Source organism: Pyxicephalus adspersus, chromosome 2 (assembly GCF_032062135.1).
Source record: "Pyxicephalus adspersus chromosome 2, UCB_Pads_2.0, whole genome shotgun sequence".
NCBI lineage: Eukaryota > Metazoa > Chordata > Amphibia > Anura > Pyxicephalidae > Pyxicephalus > Pyxicephalus adspersus.
This window is the reverse complement of record NC_092859.1, coordinates 141,593,713-141,613,095: the sequence shown is the minus strand read 5'-3', so window position 1 is coordinate 141,613,095 and position 19,383 is coordinate 141,593,713. Positions and strand designations below refer to the sequence as shown.

The window sequence follows — 19,383 nt, the reverse complement described above, 5'->3', positions numbered from 1 at the left end:
AAGTATATTTCATTTTTATGCAAAACATAATCATTAAACGTGTGACCATTGCTTTAGGTTTTCTCATGTAATAATACCATGCAAGAATAAATAAAACCATTTATGATCCATAAAGAAGGTGACTAGGACATTTTGTTAGCATAGTGCATTGCATGCTATAGTCTCACCCTTACGGAAAATAAAACATCCAGCAGCAGAACATGGGGATAATATTTCCGCAGCGCTCAAGCCATTGACAAGAAGGGAAAAATAACATTATCCAGCAGTAAAATAATAGATCCTTCCCAGGTAATCATGACACTTTGGCTTGTCTGTGCAATTAGGCTTAAACCAACAAGCCCTGTATGACACGGAATGCCTGGGCTAAATAATAACCAGAGCTATGCACTTTCTGATGGTCAAGTGATCAAACAGCAGCGAGTCCCATTCTCCAGTATTGTCCATTTGAACCCTTTCACCCCTCCAGTGACTGCTGATCATCCATTCATCTGCTTGCCTATGGAGTGCCTAGATCTGTGCATAAACATACATGATTTACTTATTATATTATGATTTCTCACTTGCATATAAGTGTAGATCTGTGCATAGCCATACATGATATACTTAGTATAATAATATTTCTCACTTACATATAAAGAGGACAACTCTTTTTAATGCATTCTCATCATCCATTCCTCTACTTGCCTATGAAGTGTATAGTGTAAGTGTAGATCTGTGCATAGACATACATGATATACTACTTATAATAATATTTTTCACTTGTATATATATAAGTGTAGATCTGTGCATAGACGTACATTATATACCTATTATAATAAAATTAATCACTTGCATATACAGAAAACAACTCTTTTTAATGCATGCTGATCATCAATACATCTACGTGCCTATGGAGTGTATATAAGTGTAGCTCAGTACATAGACATACATGATATACTTATTATATGAATATTTCTCACATATAAGTGTGGATATGTACATAGACATGCATGATATACTTATTATAGTAATATTTCTCATATATAAGTGTAAATCTGTATATAGACATACATGATATACTTATTTTATGAATATTTCTCATATATAAGTGTAGATCTGTACATAGACATGCATGATATACTTATCATAATAATATTTCTCACATATAAGTGTAGATCTGTACATAGACATACATGATATACTTATTTTATGAATATTTCTCATATATAAGTGTAGATCTGTACATAGACATGCATGATATACTTATCATAATAATATTTCTCACATATAAGTGTAGATCTGTACATAGACATACATGATATACTTATTTTATGAATATTTCTCATATATAAGTGTAGATCTGTACATAGACATGCATGATATACTTATCATAATAATATTTCTCACATATAAGTGTAGATCTGTACATAGACATACATGATATACTTATTGTAGTAATATTTCTCAAATATAAGTGTAGATCTGTACATGGTATAGTTATTATAATAATATTTTTCACTTGCATATAAAGAAGATAACTCTTTTTAAAGCATTCCTATACTTCCAGCACTTTCTTTTTCATTACAATGACTTTCTAAATGAGGTTATTGCAGGACATCACCCACAACACGTTTGGGCCATCCACTGATGTACAAAATATGAATTTTTAATATAGCAGGGTAGCATCCCATTTTTTTTTTTTTAAGGAATTATCATTTTTTTATTTTCTTTCTCCTTTGATTGTCTTGCATAGTATAGATCTGTGTCTTTTCACCTTCCACAACCTTATTGTGTGTGGTTGATAGAGCCTGGAGGAAGCGCAGGAGCGGGCTCTCTCTAGGACCGGGCATGCAGAGGAGCCGGCACGCTGTACCACTAGGCTGGCCTGACCAATAGGGTGCAAGGGGAGGGCTGGGAGCCCTGACCAGTTAAACACAATCTCTCGCCTTATAAGGAGCGGCGTCTCCATGGTAACGTGTGCTAAGTTGCAGCAGTGGTGTCAAAGTTCACTATATAGAGAGCTCAGTGAGCTGATCGGAGAGACACCACTCTGCCAGCCCTTTCCTACAAATCGCAATCACTTCCTACACCCCCTCCCTCTCTAACCCCCTCTCCTCCTCTTTAGCATATTTGATCACTTTGATTCCAAGCTCCTGCCTTTTATTTGAGGGTTTATTCTGCATGAAGGATGTCCAGCAGGCTGTGAACTGCTCCTCTTTTTTATATTATTATTATTTATATTGTTATTATTTGGCTGGAGACAGAGAGGACTCTTTTGCATGCTCAGAGAAAGAAGAAGGGATCTGAGCAAGTCGTTGCTGGAGAGGCTACAGAGCTGGAGGAGAAGCAGGAGAGCAGGACTCCCCTTGTAATCCTTAACCCTTCATCTGTCTTCATGGCTTTCCTGAATGGCTGACTGTGATGTTCCCAGGACCTGGCCCCCAGCACTAAGTCTGCACCTCTCTGCACAGACACCAGCAAGTCTGCAGCAGACCTCCACCCTACTCCTCATCTGATTGCTGCCTTTGCTTCTTCTTTTTTTTTTTCACCCCCCCTTTTTTTTATATTCATATATTAAAGCTGCCTGATCCCACCAGCACCATAAGAAGAGGAAAAAAGGGAGAAGAAGCAGATTGGAATCGGTTTTCCTATAGATATGGCAATGGTAGTGGGTGCGTGGCGAGACCCTCAGGACGATGTGCCAGGAAGTCAACCTACACAGCCCCCTCCAGGGCAAGGGGCACCGCACACCCCGCAGACCCCTGGGCAAGGACTGCCCTCTACCACCCCTGCCCAGTCCAACCCGACCAGCCAGCCCAGCCAGAACCAAGGGGACAAACAGCAGCAGCAGCAGCACATAGAGTGCGTGGTGTGCGGGGACAAATCCAGCGGCAAACACTATGGCCAGTTCACTTGTGAAGGTTGCAAGAGCTTCTTTAAGCGAAGTGTAAGGAGAAACCTGACTTACACTTGTCGTGCCAACAGGAACTGCCCTATAGACCAACACCACCGCAATCAGTGTCAATACTGTCGCCTCAAAAAATGCCTCAAAGTTGGCATGAGACGGGAAGGTATTGGGTTTTCATTTGTTTTCCTGTCTTGCCTATTGTTCTACATTCACCCCTTTTTTTTTTTTTGCTCCATTCACTGTAACTTTTTTGAGGTCCCTACTTTTTCCCTTCATCTTGCTGCCCAACTGGCATGATTATTCATCAAACTGTTCCAAAAATACGCAATTTAGTCTATAGCAGTAAAGTGAAAAAAATGCTGATTTATTGTTAATTCATTTTGCTTATAATTATTATTATCCATGTGTGTTGCAAAGGAAAAAACACATCTCCATGGAATAATCTGCCTGGCCCCTGTGACCTAGAATGTCATTCTGCACAGGAGTTAAAACTGATTAAGATCAGAGGACAGTTAGGAGCAGACTCTCTCCCCTTCTCTCTCTCTCTCCCCTTCTCTCTCTCTCTCTCTCTCTCTCTCTCTCTGGTTTTCTTTCTTTTATTTTATTTTTTCTCCTTTTTCCATTCCAAGTTCTTGTAGATTTTTGCTGTGCATGTGTGCATGTGTGTGTTTATACATGTGTGCCCCCTCTCTCTCTCTTTAATTTTCTTTCTTTTCTTTTTTTCATTTCACATTCCAAGTTGCTTTAGATCTTTGCTGTGCTTGTATGTATGTTTATAGATGTGTGTGTGTTTATACATGTATGTGTGTTTATACATGTGTGTGTCCTCTCTCTCTCTCTCTCTCTCTTTCTTTCTTTCTTTCTTTTCTTTTTTCTCCTTTTTCCATTCCAAGTTCCTGTGAATCTTTGCTATGCATGTGTGTGTGTTTGTGTCTGTGTGTGTGTTGATACATGTGTGTCCTCTCTCTCTCTAATTTTCTTTCTTTTCTTTTCTTTTTTTTCATTTTACATTCCAAGTTCCTGTAGATCTTTGCTGTGCATGTATGTGTGTTTATACATGTATGTGTGTTTATACATGTGTGTCCTCTCTCTCTCTCTCTCTCTCTCTCTCTCTGTCTCTCTGTCTCTCTCTTCTTTTCTTTTTCTCCTTTTTCCATTCCAAGTTCCTGTGGATCTTTGCTATGCATGTGTGTGTGTGTTTATACATGTAAGTGTGTTTATAAATGTGTGTGTGTCCCCCTCTCTCTCTCTGCTTTTCTTTCTTTCTTTTCTTTATTCTCCTTTTTCCATTCCAAGTTCCTGTAAATCTTTGCTATGCATGTGTGTGTGTGTTTATACATGTGTGTGAAAGTCAAAGCCTTTTGTGATATAAATTTAGCCAAGGACATAGAGGGGGCTGATAGTGTGCAGAGCTTGCTGAGCAGCAGGCTGTCTTCTGTAAGGCTAGGGGGTTCCAAGCCTCCTTTGTGTTCCAGCTGCTCTGACTAACCCTATCCTGTCTACAATGTCACGCACATCTCCCCCGAATGTGGCCAACTCCAAACAATACTTCCCAAATCCCCCTTAACAGTCCAAACCTTTCCCTTCAACCTTTCCCTGGCTTCCTGCATGCTACTGAAATAAACACACCGAGGCCTGCAACTGCTAGCAATTGTCTAGAGATTCCAATCAGGGAGAATTCTGTTGTGTTTTATTTTATTATTATTATTATTCCTATTTTTTTTTTACAGTCCTAAAATATAAGAGAAGCTATATTTAAAAAAAAGCAAGCATAATTAAAATCAATGCGCAATATTATATGTGTAGATGGGAGAGGGAAACAGAAGGACATTATGAGCACATATGGGAGAATAAATTGGATGTCTTCTTCTTTGGGATGTCAGCAGATTTTTTTTTTATTAAGCAAGCACAGCAGCGATATTTAAGCAATTGTGGAATGGCTTTGTTGTAATTTAATCATAAAAAACACAACAACAGCACAGAGCTGGGGGGGAAATAAGAAACAATGTAGAAAAATGTCTTTTATTTTATTTTGTATTTTTTTATTTAGTTACAGTGTTTTAGTTTAGTATAGGAGTGTGCATGATAAAGTAAAGCGTATAGTATAATATATAGATATTAATTGTTGCAGTTTCTTCTTTATTTACTGCAGCCGTACAGAGGGGCAGAATGCCACCTACACAGCCTACCCATGGCCAATTCGCCTTGACAAATGGGGACCCTCTCAACTGCCATTCCTATCTATCCGGATATATATCTCTTCTCCTGAGAGCAGAACCCTACCCGACCTCTAGATTTGGCAGCCAATGCATGCAACCCAACAACATTATGGGCATCGAGAACATTTGTGAACTGGCAGCCAGGATGCTCTTCAGTGCCGTGGAATGGGCACGGAATATTCCCTTCTTCCCAGACCTGCAGATCACAGACCAAGTGGCACTGCTCAGGCTGACCTGGAGTGAGTTATTTGTCCTGAACGCTGCCCAGTGCTCAATGCCACTCCATGTTGCCCCTCTCCTGGCCGCTGCTGGTCTCCATGCTTCCCCCATGTCTGCGGACAGAGTGGTGGCCTTTATGGACCACATACGAATCTTCCAAGAGCAAGTGGAGAAGCTCAAAGCATTACATGTGGACTCGGCTGAATATAGTTGTTTAAAAGCTATAGTTCTCTTCACTACAGGTAAGATAAATGCTTATTAGCATCCTATTATATTAAACAGCATGTGCTTTTATTTTTAAAATTAAACACAAAACTTCAGAAAATATTTTATATAAAAAGTGCTGCAAAGTCATAATAATATTACACCAGCAAAACTGATCTCTATGTGTTTTTATCGTTTAATGATCATAGTAAAGAAAACAAGTAAAATAGAGATCTTGCATGCCTCTGTGTCCCCAGCAGCCCCCTCTGCCCAAATGCTTCTTCTCTGGGGTGTAGTTTACAGCATGATTGCAGCTCAATGCAACAACAAAAAAAGCTTGTTTGTTTAACTCTATGGGCCCGAATCATTAGGATTCCAAAGTGTATTTGTGAATCGGACGAGTTAAGACAGGCAGTTTGGATTTCACTGCTGAACTGCTGTAACTTTAGACAGAATCCAGCTTTTAGTGCACAAGTGTGAGGCAAGCAGTCACCCAGTCAACCCTCAGCCAGCAAACAAGGAGTGGGGGCAGGGAAAAGACACATGGAAAAAAAAAAGAAAAGAGAAAATAAAAGTTTGCTGCAGAAAAGTTCATCCTAAAATGAATATGACCACAAGCACCGCTGGCTTGTATTGTGGCAGCTATAAAGCAGTAATGAAGGCATTATTAAATCTAATTAGGATATATTGTAGGTTAATCTGGGTGAGGAATATATCTGTGAATAATTAACTCTTCAGGCTAAACATTTTGTAGGAAATGATCATTTAAATGCAAAGGCGGTGCAGAAATAACAGGGCAAGATTTTTTTACTTTCCTTAATAAAATATATTTATTAATTGTCAGTAAAATTATGTTTAATTTTTCCATTGCCACGGCCCCTGGCTTAAACTCTGAATAATGTATCCAAATAATAGTATAACATTTCCACTTTTATTTTATTTTTTCTATGGCACCATGAGACAGGCTAATTGTAATATTTAATGAATCCATTAATTCTATAATTTCTATGTAGTGTAGTATTATGCATAGCCACCCAACTCGCCCCAAGCCCCCCTCCTCTTGGTAACTTTAGGGAAGGGGGGTATTGCTTGTAGCAAAATGTGGTTAGGAATGTAACTGTAGGAGCTCCAAGTCACTGTACTGTATCGATCCACTTTGGTGTGGATTGTCATCCATTCCCACATTCAGTTAATGACACGCTTGTATTTGTAAAGCTTGCTTGGAAACATGTTGTACACAAGAAGTGATCTATATTTTTAATCTGTGCTGTTTATTATGTCATATCAATGTGTGACTTAAAGAAGTGTTGGAGTTAGGGTGATGGTAGGGTGGTGGTGATGGTGGGGTTGATTGTGCCACTTGTTATTTAACCTCTTCCATGCCAGCAAGCTCTGAACTACTTGTCATTTCATTGCACTCTCTTCTTAGTATAATAAAGGGTTAAGAAACTGGAGATGCACACAAACACATAAAATAAGTTTTTTTTCTCCCCTCTTGCACATGACTTAAATAATTTGCATGCCTTTTTTACCAGCGTGGATAACAATGTACATGTGCTGCCCTCCAGGGTCACAACCCAGTCCTTGGTCAGCAGCATTGGGTGATTTAAACCCCTTGCTGCATTGTGCTTTTTTGGGGGGGTCTGTAAGGTGATCAGGACTCCTCTGTGTGCCTATAGGGGCCCTCTTAAAGTCCTGCACCAATTGCAGTGAAAGAAGAATTGGGGGGGAAAAAATCAGAGTTTGCTTGGCTGATTCTGAACAACCCGCACTGACAAGATGATCTTTTAAAGAGCCACTTAAGACATTTTCACAGACTAAAGAAAAACGTATAGTCCTCCAAGGGAGAATATATTAGACTTCAGAGCGCCATTGTTGTTCACTGGACATCAGATGTGCTCTCATTTCTGAAATCATTAACAGGCCTCTGCTGAATAACTCTCAGCACAAGCCCAGATCTGATGTGTTTTGCTTTTTTTTATGAATTTATTGCTATGGGGTTGGGGGGTTTGTTGGTTGTCCACAATTTTGTGACAGGCCTACCAAGCACCACATGTCCTAATCAGATAATTACATTGTTTATTACACTTTTTTCACAGATGCCTGTGGTCTGTCTGATGTGGCTCATGTGGAAAGTTTGCAGGAGAAATCGCAATGTGCATTGGAAGAGTATGTTAGAAGCCAATATCCTAACCAACCTACCAGATTTGGCAAACTCTTACTCCGTCTACCTTCTCTCCGCACTGTGTCATCTTCTGTCATAGAGCAATTGTTTTTCGTCCGTTTGGTAGGTAAAACCCCTATAGAAACCCTCATTAGAGATATGTTACTCTCTGGAAGCAGTTTCAATTGGCCCTATATGTCCATACAATAAGTACTGAATTGGGGTTAAAAAAAGACTTTTGGGGGTTGTTTGCTTAAAGTTTCTTCTACTAAGGCTGTTACAAGTTTACTTACAGAAGAGGGAAAAAAAATTATTGGACTGTGAATTAAAAAAAAAAAAAAAGACTATGATGAACTCTCTCATAATGCATTTAAAACTGTCTCGTTCAGAACAACTTGCTACGTTTTTTTTTTTTTTTTTTTAAAAAAATATCAAAAGCAAAAAAAATACAACAGGAAATTTTAGTCTTTTTTTTGGTAACTCTAAACTATCGCTAAAAAGTGCATTTATGGAATTGTGGAGGAAATTAGCAAGGAAGAAAGTTCTTTTTTTTCCAAATTTTAAAATTGTCCTGTGTCTATGTATCTATAGCTGTTTTCTTTCCTTTTTTGTATTTTCCTGGTTCCAAACCAGTTTACTCTGTGGTTCTATAAGTTTTTTTTTATATATATATTCTTGACTTAAGAAAAAAGAAAAACTGTATCCTTAAATTTATATGTTCTGTAAGAATTAAAACAAAGTCCATGAAAGTATCATAGGAAAAAAATGGAACTTAAATGTTTAAAAGGAACTTAAGTTGGAAACGCACTTATAAGTGATGAGCCTAATTTAATTATTGAACGCCAGATCTGTAATTATATCCCCCATTTGAACCACATAGGTCTCTTCAATACACAAACAGATTTTTTAAATATTATTATAATTATTATTATTTTATTTTTCTCAAAAAAACTGTTGGGGTTGAAGTGAAAGGAAGGCTGTATCTTAGGACAGCAATTTAGCTAAGTACAGTTTTTTTGTTTTTTTTGTTTTTTTGAGGGGGGAGGGGGCAATTGTGTTCTTTGCAGTATTCTCCAAATGTTCTGAAGCTCCTATAACTGTTTGTATATTTGCAAATCCCTTTGTATTATAATTGTTGATATTTCCATTTTTTTTTAAAAGAGGAAAAGATACAATTCAAATCAGCATGTCAGATAACACTGTTGGCACTTATAAATAATGTGATTGATTCGGTATCTAGATTTTACAGTTTTGTGTTAAAACTGAAGGTTTATATTTTTTTTTTTTTTTTTGTTTTTTTTTTTTTTTTAAGTGCAACTTTTTTTTCTGTATACTGTAAAAGTTATAATAACTGAACTGTTTGGTCGAGTCTTTGTGTGTTATATTCCAAGAAAAAAAATGAAAGTATTCAGAAATTAAACTATTATTTGATATCTGAAAACCCTTTGGCTGTGACAAGTGTCTTTCAAAAGAAAAAAAAAGACCCTCATAACATTACTTTTTTATTGGGAGAGGATTTAACTTGTTCTGCGACCTACCAGGGCTATGCTATGGTGTGTCTGGCTGCAGAAAGGGTTAAATTGACTCTTTGCCCCTCCACTATGTTTGTCCAAACGTGTAGCAGTGTATTTGCATGCCTAATTCGACAGGAAACGCTTAAACCAATGGTTTATCTATGGTTTAAGAGGTGCTGTACAATATTGCAACCCATTCTTAGTAACATAATCCCCCTTGTTTAATTAAAAATGGATTTTCAAGAAAAGGCCCGTACTTTTAAGTGCCTGCAGAGCTATTTTAGCGAAGTATATTGTTAAACTTATCCAAAAGAAAAAAAAAAGAAAAGAAAAGGTCGTCTGCATCTATTTTACGAACGTGAAAAAAGAACTATTTTGTAAATATCTGGTATACACGCACATAATATTTCAGACAGATTTGTATATACAGGTCAGTTGCTTTATATTGATTTTATTATTATAATTTCATTTTTTTTTTCTGATAGCCATTTATCATTGTTGTCGAGAGATGCATCAATGGGGGTTGACTTACCTTAGGGAGCTCAATTAATAATATAATTTAAAAAAAATGTAAAAGAAGCAACATCCTTGTGAGTATGTCAGTATGGTAGTCAGGATATAATACTTTCCAAAAAATACTGCCAGAAAATAGAGTTTTCTTTTTTTCTGGTCTATGACTGTCCAAGTGCCAATGGATTTAAAGTCTCATAGTGCTTGACTATATAAATTTATGGAGGCATGCTGGGATATGTAGTTCTTTGCCAGCTGGAAAGTTTTAGAATGCCCCCATAGAAATTAGCGCAAATACGCATCCCATCACCTTTTCTGCCTCTTGTAGGAAAGCTGCCCATTTGTAAGATTTGCTTTGAATATCTATGACTGTGGGGTAATATTTTGTACCAAATCGGGCCATATTTTCAGGTCACTTTAATTTATTGTAAATGTACGTCTGAATCATGGACTTTGATTGGGATTGATGATGGCGTTTAATATGCACTCATGTATAAACACACAACCTACACAACGAACACATACATATGCATCCATACACACACTGTGGGAGACGAGTAAGCTGAGAATTACATTTGCAGAGTATTGCTGACCTCTAGGTTTAGGTTCTTCTATTGCAAGTCATTTTGTGAGTGTATGAAGTTTTTGTATTCAGTTAAAAAAACAAAAAGAAAAGAAAAAAGGACAATTCGCAGGATCTCGTTTTTTTGTGTTAGCTTGTTGTAAAACATGTGTTGTAAATTGTCATTGATATTAAATTATAATTTATGAATTTCAAAAATCATAACAAATACAGTCCCTGTCCTTATTATGTGTGGAGAATGAAACAGTATATGTTGGGAATTTTTTTTCAGCACTTTATCCCTAATCTATATATGGATGGTGGTGATGATGGGAATTAAAATAAAAGAGAAAGCTGCATTTGAATGAATGTTGGGTTTGTTTAGAGACCCGTGCTTAGGTTTAAGTTTATCACGTTTAAAGCAAGTTTTCTTTATCTTGCTGAGTTAGAACAAAAGATCCAGTAAGCATCTGCAAAAAAAGAGAAAAGGACAAAAGGGGGAAGAGTGTGATTTAGGAGCAAGTTGTGTGAGCTGTTAACCCTTTGCGAGCCACCTCGGCACTCAGGCTTTCTTGCCATAGGGATGGGTGAGCAGGGAGCGCAGGAGTTAAGTCGATGTGTTCAAGATTGCAACACTGTATAAGTGTCCTTTTCTCCTGGCTGCTCAGAGGCTGCTTTATGTCTCCCCAATGCTGGTGTGTTAGCCAAACACGATCTCAAACAATAAAAAAAAATCCCACAGTAGGGATCTTTGATCCACACCATCTTAGTGCATATCTAAAAATCTGCAAGCCAGGGAGAGGAGAAGGAGATCCTTTCTATTAAGTGTGATCTATAGTCATCTGGAATAAGTGTGTGTGTGTTTTTGTGTGTGTGTGATCTGCTGGGAGAACATGGATTGTGAATCCTGCAGTTTGCAGATGATCCTCAGTGATCACACAGCCAAGCTTCCCTTTCCTTTCTGTTATCTGGGCTTAGGGCTTGTGTTTACTCTAAGAGGAATTTTAGGGGGTGTTTTAGTGAGAAACCAAGCGTGTGAAAGTATGCCTTTAAGCTTGCTTGTGACTTGGTGTCCTATTAGCTGAGCCAACATGGCGTCTCTCAATACAAGCCTATAGGCAGAGCCTAGTAATACAAAACACATGAGACAAGACAGGCAGGAGGACCCTCAGCAGCAGCAGGCAGGCAGGCAACATAAGACAACACTGTACAACTGCTGGGACCACCAGTAAAGAAACACAGCCTTCTCATCACACACATCAATAGTTGCATGCCATTGTGCCCTATTGCAAAGCCACTAAATACAAAATGACCCCCAAGCTGCCATCAAAAGGGTGCATGGTATCTTGGATATTATGGGTGCTGGTGAAGCCACATTTGCACCATGCAGCTAAAACTTATTATATCGCCTATGGCATGTAAACTTTGGATGCATCAGTAGGATACACACACACATCCTTTATCTGTTACTGCTTACAACAGCCTGTTTAACCCTTTAGGTGCTGGACGATAAATGCAATCTGTAAATATATATACCATATATATATATATATATATATACTTAAATTTATATATCTATGAACGCATTTCTTCCCATCCGCAAAATAATAAAAAAGTAAGGCTCCTTGGTTTATAATGAGTGATTGCAAATCCTCAAATGTAAAGGTTGTTAATTAGAAAGTAGTTAGAATCCTGTGTTTTTAGTCTAAGTCAGTAATTGTGAAGGACAGTACAATGCTCAGAACGCAGCTAGTCTTTGGTATAGGTTATAGAAAACTAGTTGTGTTATCTTGTGTTCCAAAGCAAAAAGTTGGAAATGGCATAAGGGCTTGGGGGTACGGCAAGGGGGTGACATGTGAAAAATATAGGGTGTTGGGCCTAAATACTCACATCATAAAGGACAAACACCAGTGGGTTGACTGCAAGCTGAGATTAAACTCCAAGCAGGGATTCTATTATGCAAAGCGCACAGCCTGCTCACCTGTTAGAGAAGTTATAAATCTTATCATGTCTTTGATAAGGTGACGATAACAGGCCAAGTAGTTCTTACTTTACAATTCCAGTGCAGCCCTTTACAGTTCAATTAAAAAAGATGAGTGTTATATGATTGCACTTGTACAATAAAAACAAGTTATCTTAAGCCTGAAGTCGATAAACTGTAGCCACACCAATATAATAGTCATGATGAGTATTGTAATATATAAAAACGCATTGGATGGCTATTAGAATTATTTGGAAAAGCAGGGGGAATAAAATTAAAGGAATGTCCCTGTGAGTGAAGGTCCCAGGGAAGAAACATGCCAATGATTAGCTAAACAAACACATCTGTTTTCTTGGATTTTACTTGGTTAATTACAAAAACAGGGGCAATTTTGTGCGTCCCTTTCCCCCCTCACACTTCTGCAGAAGGCTGTTATTTCTAGGGGACTCTGTACTATCCTTGCAATATTCATTTTATTGGGATTACCGATGGGAAATGAGAGTTGATATTCTTTTTAATGCAAAGCTTTATCGTCCTCCCCTTTAGAACAATATTTTTCCAGCAAATATCCCTCGCAGAAAAAGGAGGGGAAGGAATTGCAAGGAACTTAGCAGCAATTTGAATCAAGCCTGCGCTAGACTGATCTCACTTGACAGAGCGTGTGTTCAGACAGGACTATATAATTTGCAGCCCTGCTCCTTTATTAGAGATGGCCAACGAACTAATGAGCTTTCCCCCAGCACAATGTCAATAGTATTTATTTTCTTCTAGAAACTTTTTTTTTTTTTGCAGTAGTAGAAGTATTCCTTTAAAACACAAATTCCGCTGATCCCTCTGCTCACTGTACACATCAGTTCACTGATCAGCCTTAAGTTATTGTATCAGTTGCCAGCCAGTTACTAACAATTCATCTTACATTTCTATAAGTGTTATATTCAGCCTAGATGAATATTAGATGTCATGGTATTCCTCCTGTAGACATGCTCAGAAAGAGATGAATACCCCCGGGGGCTATACAGGCCAAGAGCCAGACTGTAACCAACTGATAATTACGCATGGACATGTGCACACATGTGTGTGTGTGTCTGTGTGTATGTGTGTGTCTATGTGTGTGTATGTGCTAAGAGAAATATGTATCTGCATAGGTGAATCCACAGATTTATATATATTTATATATGTTGATCTAAGTGTGTATGTGGAAAAGGTGTATTAGCTCAAGTGTATATATTTATATCAATGTGTGTTGCTATAAGTATGTATCTTGAATGTATGTATATTGTACATATTTATTCATGTGTAATAAGCTAAATGTGCATATGGAGAGGTGTTCTAATATATGTATATATATATATATATATGAGCAAAGCTGTGTGCCAGTGGAGATTTGCATACAATATAAATATATATATATATATGTGTGTGTGTGTGTGTATGTGTTTTATATTGAAAGGGATTGGTGCCAGTGTGTGCATATTCTGGTGTCACCTACTTTATTTATTATTATTTTATTATTTCAGTAACTTGTTATAGGTCACTTTTGATATATATATAAATATATATATATATATATATATATATATATGTGTGTGTGTGTGTGTGTGTATTATATTGTATTATATTGAAATGGATCAGTGTCTGTGTTCATTCTGGTGTCGACTACTTTATTTTTATTATTTCACTAATTTGTAATAGGTTACTATATATATATATATATATATATATATATATATATGTATATATGTTGTGCAGTGAAATCATTATGTATTTGATCTTGGATCATGCATATTCTTCCTATTATATTTGACAATTTTACACAAAGAGTTTCAAAGCATCACAAAGTTGTTTGTATCTGTATCATTTTTGTATAATAAATATATTTCTTAATAGAAGACGCAGCAGCCTGCAGCCAGGCATGTATTACTTACAGAGCCACCTAGCTCCCCCAAAAAAGTTTTAACCCATTGACTTCTCTTGATGGCTTGTACCTTCTTGTACCTTCAGACTCTAAAGAGTCTAGCTGCCCTAGTTTGTAAATACATCTAAAGTTGGCATTATTTAGTGATCTTAGTCTGTGATATGAGAAAGACAAAGAGGTTTGGTGTGACAATGAACTGTGCAGACAATGCGCTGGCCAGAACTTAGGGGTAGAGAGGAGCCACCAGTGTCCCCATGGCTGTGCCCTAGACATGTGTAGTCAGAGGAGAAATAATTGTTTGAGCCTCCTCTGTGTGCTTATCACTCTGCAGTTTTTCATTTGAATATCTTTTTTCTTTTACTCTCTCTCTCTCTCTCTCTCTCTTTCCCTCTCTCTCCCCTTCCAGTAAATTGGTTGGTAGTGTGCGTCTTTATGTTCTGCCTATAACTAGGATGTAATCAGGCGCCGCATGTCTCTCTCTAAAAGCATTTAATAAATGTCTATTAAAGCGCTACGAATGTAAGATAAATTTAGTAGCCTTGCTTCCTCCCTGTATCCGAACAGTAATGATGGATTTACCTACAGGGATTCTCTTCCAGCACAGTCAGAGGTTTACTCCAGAAATGCGAGCAGTGCGTAACTACCCACCCAAATACAATTATTTACACTGCAGCCAAATTCTTCACCACCTTCCACTATCTGCAGCCCCTTTACATTTTTCAATCGTCTTGCATGCCTAATAAAAAAAAGCAAAAAAAAGTGCTTTTTTACTGGTCTACTGGGGGTATTTTGATCAGACTGTTATTTTACACAAGCTGTTTCAAGATTTTTTTTTCAAACCTATCTCCATAAAGTCTTTTTTTTCCTCCCCTCTATTAGATTTTATAGAGTTACAATTACCCCAGTCCCTTTCCCTTTCTATTTATTTTATTATCTTTATGAAGGATAGGCATCGCTGGCTTTAGATTTCATTACGTCTTTTTATTTTAATGGCATTTTATTGTTTATTAAGCAAGTGCTAATATGCTGTCAGAGCTCCATTGCGAACGTTTGCATGCTGGTTTTGCGCTTGGTATTGCTTCTTGTTGTAGCGCTGCCATATTCAGTAGCGGTGCTGTCACCTTAGATGATAAAACAGGGTGTCTGTTCAGGTACAACTTTTTAGGGGGCTTTATGATACCGATGTACAACTGGTGTAAAACGGTGAGGGAATATTAAATGAATTTATTATCTCTCCTTTGTGTGTATAGAAAGCACCTGTGATCCTGTAATTGTATTTAGTCTGGTCTATCCATGGCATAATTATCTTTTTTCCCAGAAGATTTTTTTTTCTCTTTTAGAATTGTCACAAAATAACATTTACTGCTGTCGATAAATGCAGGTTATCATTTAGGAAGAAATTTCCGACAGGCTCATTAAATCACTTACATGCAATACCCAAATGCTTGCCTGTGTATAATAATACCATGTTATCCCAAAAAATTCTTTCAGCAAGCAGTCATTTCATCACTGCACCAAAAAAAGAGATTTCACATTTATCTCCTCACTGAGTAACCTAGCCCAAGCAAAGAGTACAAAAAATAAATCATTAATATTAAATAAAATTAAATAATTACATATATCAGCTATCAACTTTATTCAATAGCCACCAAGATTTTCTTTTTTTAATGGATTTAAATATGATGTAAAATATTGTTAAAAGTTAAACTGTTTGGAGAAGTAGTTTTTTTTCCCCTATCTTTGATCACACCTACAGATTTCATTGAGATATCTCCTTACTTTTGCCTGTCAGTTAGCTTTGTCGCTTCTAAATGAAAGGCTTTTAAATGGACTATTGCTCTCAGCATGCATCTCTCTCTCTAAATGTTAGAAAATTGTGCCATCTACCAGTTATACCCAGTACTGACACATCCAGAGACCTCCAAGGACCTTCAGCCTTCCTTCAATGCAGCTGTGTCAAAGGCTGGGCTGAAAGAAAGGCTGCTAGGGGTTAGAACAGCCAGTAATGATGTCTGCCCCCCTAAGTAGTAGTGCAGAAATGGCACAGGGGGCTCTCCCTGTAAGCCAATCACTATTGATTTGCTCTTATTATCGATGATCCAGCTGTGGGATCCAGCTGGATTGGAGCAGGCAGCATTACTGTGATATATATATATATATATATATATATATATATATATATATATATATATCACAGTGCCTAAATATTTTATTTGAATGCAGAAATCATATTTCAAATAATTTTAGCATTGTATTTCTCATAGGCTGCAGAAAACACTATCAGTTAATGATTGTGTGCTCTGATATGAATGACATGCAATAATTAGAATTGGATTGTGTTATTGTTTTTTTTGGATCCACACAAGTCCATATTCACAAGGAATCTTTCCATGATGATTACCTACATAGAAAGCTTGAAGCAGATAAGGCTGCTTGGTCATATGCCGCCAGTGAATGTATAGATTGCCCTCTGAGGTCATTTCATAGATGTCACCTCGCTCTCTCAATAAAGAACAGTTGCTTTATTTCAAATTGTATTTATGACAAGAGATTAGAATTAAATGAATCACCCTATTGGGTTGGTACACAGGGATTTGGGTTTTTTTTTAGCTTTATTTTTATTTGTATGTCTTGTTAGGCTTTAGTGTGTTTTATTATTTGCCAGCAATGCAAAATTTAGGAAATATCATTCAGTTATTAAATTATTTTTACCTGATTTGGGTATATAAAAGTGAACGCAGACTCCTCAATAGTTATCTGTAGTAAACCAACCCTTTGCAGTCAATTAAATGTATTGGTTTACCAAAATATATACCCCTCCATCCCTCCAAGAAAATATCTAAAAAAATAGATGGGAACTGTGCTTTTTTTTTCTTTGATCCTTGCCTGATTTCAGCATGTAGTGTATGTGAGGCTGTTAACCCCTCGGTGACCAGGAGCGACCATGTCAGGCCTGGTAGCCAGAGATGTGGCTGGCATATGAGGGGTTAAACTTACCTCTGGTGAGCTGGCCCTGACCGCTTGATGCATTGTTCTTGAACTGATTTGTGTCCAGCGATTATCTCATATGTGTGCGGCAAAAGTAAGCATTGGCCTTGGTGAGATACCGCAGAGGGATGGGTTAATATAGGCTTATTAGCATTTGTGCAAACCAGGCCTGTCTCCAGTGCCCCATTCTGTCTGTCCTTCCTTCAGTCTTTATGAAATGAGCCTTCCTCCAGCACAGTGTACCCCAAGACACCCTTACAAGTGTCCAGCAGGATTACTTCCAATGTGTTCCTCCATTGCAGCCAGCTTTACAGATTCCATGGGGTTTCCCAGGCCTTTCTTTTACTTTTCTGTGCCCCCCCTTAATCTTTGCTGTAGTTTTGGTGTCTCATTCAGCTGGATGCTATAGAAAGAGGAGAGCAGACCAGAGAGAGGGAGAGAAATCCTCCAGCTATCTACAAAGAGGCTTGGGGCTTAATGAGGACAAAAAGAAACAAAAAATGAAAAGAAAAAGGCACACCGACTGAAGATGTGTGTGTAACCATGTGTGTGTGTAACCGTGTGTGTAACTGTGTGTGTATATATGTATTTATATATATATATGTGTGTGTGTGTGCATGTGTAACTTGTTTTTGTTTTGTTTTTGTATGTTTGTAAATGTTGTTTGTATATAATCTGAGTCTCTATCAACTTCCATTTAGAAGCTTTGAACTATCTATTATATAAATATATATATATATATATATATATATATATATATATATATAGTATCTGTTAGATGGGCATACACAGGCCTCCTCCTTGGCCTATCGGCAATGCCAGTCACGGTTTAAAGAACTCTAAGTTAACCTCTTACACCAGGAGAACCTTTTCATTTGCAAACCAATAAATCTTAATCTCCAAGTACCTTTTGTTCCATAATCTTGCTGGGTCTTACCAGTGCCAGACTGATTTTAATACAGTGATTCATGACACCCTCTTCCTCCTCATCCCTCAAACTCACCCAACACCAACTTCAGTAGATGTACTTTTTTAAAAAGAAAGTCACATGGACAGCTGGGTCAAGGCTCTGATTAGTAGGATAGTATGAGGGTATGCAGCTGTACATATATTCATTACAAATGTATATATAATAAAATTAATTAGCAGGACACCTTATTATATTTTTGTTTATTGTTTATTTTTTTATAAGTTACCCCTATTATGTTCAGTAATGAGTCTGGTTGGCAGTTGAAGTGGATATCAAATGCAAGATAACATTATATAATATATATATATGAATTTAAATATGGCTTTACTCTTCATGTCTATTGCTGTGTCCTGTACATTAAGGGCTGTACAGTACATTTTTTGTGTTGAGGGCTGTATATTGTACGATAAGGGCTATATTTTGTATATAAATGTCAGTGCTCTGTATATGGAGAGTTGTATCATTTACGTTCAAGGATGTCAAATGTGTGTTGATAATTGTTTATTGTATGCTGAGGTTGTACTCTGTGTTCGGTGTGTTGCTGGTTGTTTATTGTATGATGAGGGCTGTATTCTGTATAATGAGGGATGTGTTCTGTATGTTGAGGGCTGTATCCTTTATGTTCAAGGTTGTATATTGTATGTGGAGGACTGTGCGCTGCTTTCTGTATGTTGTATATTCTATGTTGCTGCTGGTATATTGTATGGTGAGGGTTGTACTTTGTGTTGTGTATATTGCTGATTATATATTGTATGGTGAGGACTGTATTTTGTGTTGTGTATATTGCTGGTTATATATTGTATGGTAAGGGCTGTACTTTATGTTGTGTATGTTGCTGGTTGTAAATTGTATGGTGAAGGCTGTAGTTTATGTTGTGTATGTTGCTTATTGTATATTGTATAGTGAAGGCTGTACTTTGTGTTGTGTATGTTGCTAGATATATATTGTATGTTGAGGGCTGTATTTTATGTTGTGTATGTTGTTGCATGTATATTGTATGGTGAGGGCTGTACTTTGTGTTGTGTATATTGCTGATTATATATTGTATGGTGAGGACTGTATTTTGTGTTGAGTATGTTGCTGGTTGTATATTGTATGGTGAGGGTTGTACATTGTGTTGTGTATGTTGCTGCATGTATATAGTATGGTGAGGGTTGTACTTTGTGTTGTGTATGTTTCTGGTTGTATATTGTATGGTGAGGGTTGTACGTTGTGTTGTGTATGTTTCTGGTTGTATATTGTATGGTGAG

At 37.3% G+C, this 19,383-nt stretch overlaps 1 protein-coding gene across 5 annotated transcripts in view; it reads left to right on the top strand.

Moving 5' to 3' along the window:
• The window catches only part of NR2F2 (nuclear receptor subfamily 2 group F member 2), a 25,963-nt gene that overhangs the window by 2,751 nt on the left and 3,829 nt on the right, over positions 1-19,383 (top strand). The window contains exons 1-3 of one of the 5 annotated variants that reach the window (XM_072402679.1): positions 2,032-3,050; positions 5,019-5,567; positions 7,629-9,178. In XM_072402679.1, the coding sequence (XP_072258780.1) occupies positions 2,636-3,050; positions 5,019-5,567; positions 7,629-7,903 (1,239 nt within the window). In that variant the 5' untranslated portion in view covers positions 2,032-2,635 and the 3' untranslated portion in view covers positions 7,904-9,178. Of the gene's footprint in view, positions 1-2,031; positions 3,051-5,018; positions 5,568-7,628; positions 9,179-19,383 lie in introns of those variants that run through there. The other 4 variants (XM_072402678.1, XM_072402680.1, XM_072402681.1 and 1 more) reach the window with 4 other exon arrangements.